The following is a 6,010-nucleotide window of genomic DNA, read 5'->3' as shown; positions in this document are numbered from 1 at the left end:
GCTCTGCCACTGGTCGCAACTCCTTCTCCTCCTCTCTCTCACACCTTCACCGGGGAGCCCCTGCTCCTGTTCAACATCCTCAGTGAAGCCCCTCCCCTTACTTTCTCTTCATACCCCACCACTCGCGACGTGCCCACGGGTCGCATCCAGTCCTAGAGCCGCATGGCCCTGCAACCAGATGTATCATCACCGCTAAAGTCGGAACTGGATGAGACGAAGAAGGTGGAGATACTGTGGAGGTGTCTGGCTTCCTCCCGTTGTGGGCGCGCTCTCTAGTGCCGTGGCATGGATTTCTCAGCATTCTAGTTGGTCAACGACTCGGTCGGAAAAAAAAAATGGTCCTCGGTGGACCAAGACAAATTTCAGCAACGGCTAAGAAATTGCATATCCGAAAAGAAAAACAAAGGAATGTCCGCGGAATGGTTAAGCTGGCGTCTAATTTTTCGACAACACCTGTGGAAAACATGTGCACAATCCTATTTGTCATTCGAGTAATAGAAATGTGTTCCCCACCAGATACAAGAAGAGTAAAACAGAACGCGTTTACAGTACTTCACATGAAGCAATCACGTCCAAATCGGGGCGGGAATTGGTCTCGCCTACGAGTTAGAATTGGCTGGGCTTCCGCTCATGTACTATTAACCTGAACGATTACCATGCCACAGGAAAAAAACCTTGACATTTATATGCAACAAGTCGGTATAAGTTGCGGGCTCTCTCGCTCCCGCCAAAAAAAAAAGAAGTTTGCAGGCTCTCTCACACCTGGAAGTCAAACTGACAAAACTGAAGGCTTAGATTTATGGTGGTCTGATAGGCTTTGTTTACAGTGATAAGAAATGTTTAGGCTCTGCACTCGACCCTCTACTTGGTGAGAAAGCATGTGTGTGAGGTATTTCTCCAAGAGATGATGAAATTAAGGATTTGTCCGTAAGTGGAAAGAAAGCACCGAGTGCCCGAGATACAACTACAGGGCAGCTACACAGCAGCTAGAAAAACGCAACTTCTGCAAAGGAAAAGCTTCAGATTCAGAGAACTTACGGGATTTATTGCAAGTATTATCGGAGTGTACTAGGCCGTCAGGGCACAAGCAGCCGATGAAATCGCCGGTCCGACTGTGACCGCACCGTCCCTTGGAATTGGACCCCTCGCACTGGATACATGCCGGGGGCTTCCCGCTGTCGTTCCATCCCAGCTGGAATTCCTGACGAAGAACACTGGCATATCCACTCCCGTTTGTCCATCCAGGGTCAGTAAGGTTGATCTCGCCGTATTTGTGCACAGGCAATTGTATGACTTGGTTGCACGCTTGCACCCAGTTGCCGGCGGGCACTGCATCATCCGGAAGCACGAAGGATAGTCCAGGACGAGGACCAGCATCAAAGCCTTTGCAGCTGATCGGGTAGATGCTATTCGGTTGGTGGAAGGTAGAGTTGAAGATGCAGTCGATGAAGAAGATAAGGTAATCGACCGCGCTGTCAGGAAAGTACAGCAGCGATCCCTTTTGCAAAGTGATGTTGTGATCGATTCTTGGTCTCGGGCAGGTGTTGCGGTCGTCGTCGACGTTCGGGTCGGCTAGAGAGACGGTCGCGGTTGCGCCGTCGACGCTCTTGACGGTGTAGTTGACGATGCCGTCGAGCTGCAGGATGGGCTTGTCGTCGTCGCAGAGGATCCCCAGGCCAGGGTATCCGCAGTAGGAGTTGGCGTTGCCCTTGAGATCTTTGGTCTCCCCGGCGAGATAGAACGGGTAGCTGATCCTCACCTCTCCGCAGGTGTAAGTTTGATTCAGGCACATGGAGGGGTCGTAAGCCCCATCATCAGATGAATCGCCATGGGAGGCGGCGACCCAGAAGAGGAGAAGCAGCAGCAGCCGGTGGCATATCAAGAGGGGCATGGCTATCGGCTAATGGAGTTAGGCGAGCGAGGGTCTCCTTTTTCTCCTCTCTGGTTTGGTGGCTGTCTGCACCGGGCCGTTTGTTTCTTGCCGCTGCTCCTCCTCTGCGTTTATAAGTGGCGGAGGCCTTGCGAGTTTCTCCGGCGACTGGCATGGCAGGCCGATGAGAGGGACATGCCGGGAAGCCCCTCTTGCTCAACCTTTGACCAGTCCGGTCTCCGGTGTCGCGCATACGTACGTAACGAGAGTGTGCCACGGAAGTCGTCTGTTGTACTAGTACCTCCCGTCGCTGTTCCGTGGAGACTCGCCCAGGCGCGTGGAAGAAAAGGCTTCTAGTCGGGCGCCGATATTTACTTTTGTCTTCCACAGCAAGCTTTTAATTTAGGAATTGATAAGTTCTCTTAATGGTCTCTGTAAAAACAGTTCAGTTGGTGTTGGTGGTAATCCAAGCTGGATCCCGGCCACAGAAAGAAAGAATTAGGACCCCGTCAACTCTCTTCCGAAGACCTACTGAGGATGTAGGTGTGTGTTTGTACAGCCCCGGAAACTCAGAGAAGAAAGGAAGAAAGAGAAGCTCTTAGAGCTTCTCGAACGCGAGGCAGCGGTTCGCCTGATGGTAATGAACCCCACAGTCACGAGCAAAGTAGGGAACAATGGGTGTGGAAAAGGTCGGGAACCATCCTTGTCGACTGACGACTGACGAAATGGGAACGAATATTAACGCTTCTGCCCTACCTCACGCGCTATTCTTTTTTCGAAACGGACGGACGCGCTCTTGGTTTCGTTCGTTTTTCAGGCACAAGCGCCCCTGACACTGAAACTGAAATGAATTTCCGATTAAATCAGGTTGGCGTTTGCAACGGGCAAGCGGCCCTCGCACTGGATACATGCCGGGTCCTTCGCGCTCTCGTTCCATCCCAGCTGGAATTCCTGACGAAGAACACTGGCATATCCACTCCCGTTTGTCCATCCAGGGTCAGTAAGGTTGATCTCGCCGTATTTGTGCACAGGCAATTGTATGACTTGGCTGCACGCCTGCACCCAGTTGCCGGCGGGCACTGCATCATCGGGAAGCACGAACGATAGCCCAGGACCAGGACCATCGTCAAAGCTTTCGCAGCTGATCGGGCGGATGTAACTCGGTTGGTGGAAGGTAGAGTTGAAGGCGCAGCCGATGAAGAAGACAAGGTAATCGACCGTGCTGTCAGGAAAGTACAGCAGCGATCCCTCTTGCAAAGTGATGTTGCGGTCGATTCTTGGTCTTGGGCAGGTGTTGCGGGCGTCGTCCACCGCTGGGTCGGCTAGAGAGACGGTTGCGAGCGCGCCGTCGATGCTCTTCACCGTGTAGTTGGCGGTGCCGTTGAGCTGCAGGATGGGTTTGTCGTCGTTGCAGAGGATCCTCAGGCCAGGGTAGCCGCAGTACGAGTTGGCGTTGCCCTTGACATCTTTTGTCTCCCCGGCGAGATAGAACGGGTAGCTGATCCTCACGTCCCCGCAGGTGTAAGTTTGAGGCAGACACATGGATGGGTTGTAAGTATCATCATCAGATGAATCGCCATGGGAGGCGGTAACGGCAACCAAGAGGAGAAGCAGCAGCAGCTGGTGGTGGTGGCTTAGCAAGAGAGGCATGGCTGCTTGGCTAGCTAGCTAAAAGTCAGCAGTAGTGTTCCATTCTCTGCTTTGATCTTTATAAACCGGTGGTTCGCTGTCCGCCCGCATGCCTTCGTTTACATGTTGCGAGGGCTCTTGGTCCTGGGTAGAAGTTTCGGAGGAGGATGGGCGACGTGATAGATGGCAGGATCATGCCGGTCAACGGTATCTTGGCGGCAGACTAGTCAGTCGTCTGCCATCTCTATCTCTCTGAGTTTGGTCCGTTGAGACTAGTGTGCGTGTATAAATTTGACCGATCTACACCCACAGAACAGTTTCCTGAGACAGACATTTCCTTCCGTTCCCAATGAAAATTATCTACTTATTTGGGAATCGCCAAGTGCATACATATAAGCATCCTAATCGAGAGCAGGATGCAGGCAGATGTTTGGACCAAATGGCAAATGAGCTGTTAATTGTTGGCTTTTACAGTTTTTATTTGTCTGAAAAAGGGGGTCGCCGAGGGTAAACCAACCCAGGTTCAAAACAGAAAAACCCCGGACGAAAACCACAACTTTTGTAAACGTGAACCGGAAGTGGACTTGTAATTTAATTGCAGTCAGTCGGGTCTTACTCATGACCTCTTTACTCTGATACCATATAGAACTACACGCACAAGCCAATTCACTCAAAAGTTAAAGCTAGTGGGGAAAGGAGAGCTATGCACTTATACGTCAATAAAAAACACTCTTATATTATGCAACAGTGAAAGTAAAAACCACGTCGTCTACCACACACCTTACTTGATGCACACAATTGGGTTTGTCTTCCGGCGAAATGGGAAGGAATTGACAAGCGAGATATACAAAGACTGGTGCATTGCATGTCGGCAAATGCTGGTCAATACAAAGTGCAAAGACCTCAATCATCAGTCATCACATGTTCACGTCCACACGCCCACCACACGGACTTTTCTTTCTATCTACTGTAATTATTATTGCATGCAGCTCTTTGCATGATTCGATAAAAAAAAGCCAGCTTTGAGCCTATGGATTCAGTTATGACATGCAAAGTGACGTTGTTTCTCTACTCTTATAAAAACCCGAGTTAGTGATGATGGTGTATCTGCCATCTTGCAATATAGACCGTCCGATCTATATCTTATGGATAGAAAACAAACTATGGCAATTTTGTAAAAGGATATCCGCACCTCTCTCGTTCATCCTTATCTCCCACAACTTCATTTGAGTAATTAAAAAAGGAAGCCTCTGAAACAATCTGGCACGGTGGCCGCTGCCGGCATCGTCCATCCCCATGCCTCTGCTAAGTCCGACCACCAATCACCACCGCGCCCCACTTCTCCTCACCTTATCTCTCATCTTTCTCGATATATCATTTTTTTGATAAAATTCTCGAGATATCATTAGTTTTTACACATGGGATTATTCCTACATGGGTCAATCACAACAGGTGTTTTGTAAAAAAATGCATCTTAATGTTCCATGTAATGCACGGGCATCTTGCTAGGTAGTTCAAAATTGCCAAGCGAAGTTAGGCAGAGTGTACGGATTTTTAGTTGCCGGTGACGGTCGGGCAAGGCAAATGAGGATTCCATGATAAGATTTGCACGGTACTCACAAAAGTGCTGCAGCAGTTTGATCGGAATGGTGGGCTTACCGGGCAGCGGCGCGGTGGTGTCAGATATCTTGCTGCAGTCGGCGGCGTTGCCCACCACCAGGGCCCAGGAGCCCGCCGGTGCCGTTGTAGCCGCACTTGCCGCCGAACTGCTCGCACTGGCCGCACGGGCCGGAGCTCCGGTCCCAGCCCACCTGGAACCCGCCGCGGAGAGCCTTCGCGTACCCGCCCTCTCTCCACCCAGGGTCCTTTGCGTCGGCGGGGAGGGCGTCCTTGAGCACGGGGGCTGCGTAGACTGACCGGCATGCCTGCCACCAGTCCTTGGGAGGGATCTCGCGTTCCGGCAGCACGAAGGACATGGCAGGCTCTTGTCCAGAGCTCCCGCAGGTGACTGGCTTGATGCTCGGCAGCTTGCGTGATGGAGTAGCGAAATCGGCTTCCGGCAGGAAGGTGCAGTTGACGAAGAAGAAGAGGTAAGCGATGGTGGAGGTGGGCAGATGGAACTGCTTCGGGACGGTGACGTTGTGATCGACCATGGGGCAGGTGTCGTCGCCGAGGGCGTCGGCGTCGGCGAGGGAGATGGTGAGGTTGGTGTAGTTGATATTCGATACCGTGTAGTTGTCCCTGCCGAGGCGGAGGATGGGCCTGTCGTCGTCGCAGATGATGGCCAGGCCGGGGTAGCCGCAGTGCGACGACTGCAGCTCGCCGTGCTCCGGCACTGCCTCATCTGTTCCGTTGTAAAGATGGAACGGGTACCGGACGCTGACATGGCTGCAGGTGGAAGGTTCGAGCTGGCACGTCGGGCGGTCGTATGCGCCACCGGCTGGATCGCCACGGGAAGCTGCAGCGAAGAGGACGACGAGCAGGACGATGATGTGGCGGTAGAGGAGAGGC

General features: G+C 52.2%; 1 protein-coding gene across 1 annotated transcript in view; it reads right to left on the bottom strand.

Annotated features, from left to right (window-relative positions):
• Positions 1–2,028, bottom strand: part of LOC123078937 (LEAF RUST 10 DISEASE-RESISTANCE LOCUS RECEPTOR-LIKE PROTEIN KINASE-like 1.2) — a 9,064-nt gene extending 7,036 nt beyond the window's left edge. Inside the window, exon 1 of the mRNA XM_044501593.1 lies at positions 1,039–2,028. Within this exon, the coding sequence (XP_044357528.1) occupies positions 1,039–1,891 (853 nt within the window). The 5' untranslated portion in view covers positions 1,892–2,028. The remainder of the gene's footprint in view (positions 1–1,038) is intronic.
• Positions 2,029–6,010: the final 3,982 nt, after the last annotated feature.

The sequence above is a fragment of the Triticum aestivum genome, chromosome 3D (genome assembly GCF_018294505.1).
Source record: "Triticum aestivum cultivar Chinese Spring chromosome 3D, IWGSC CS RefSeq v2.1, whole genome shotgun sequence".
NCBI lineage: Eukaryota > Viridiplantae > Streptophyta > Magnoliopsida > Poales > Poaceae > Triticum > Triticum aestivum.
The sequence above is the reverse complement of the archived record's forward strand: the minus strand, read 5'-3'. Positions and strand labels throughout refer to the sequence as shown.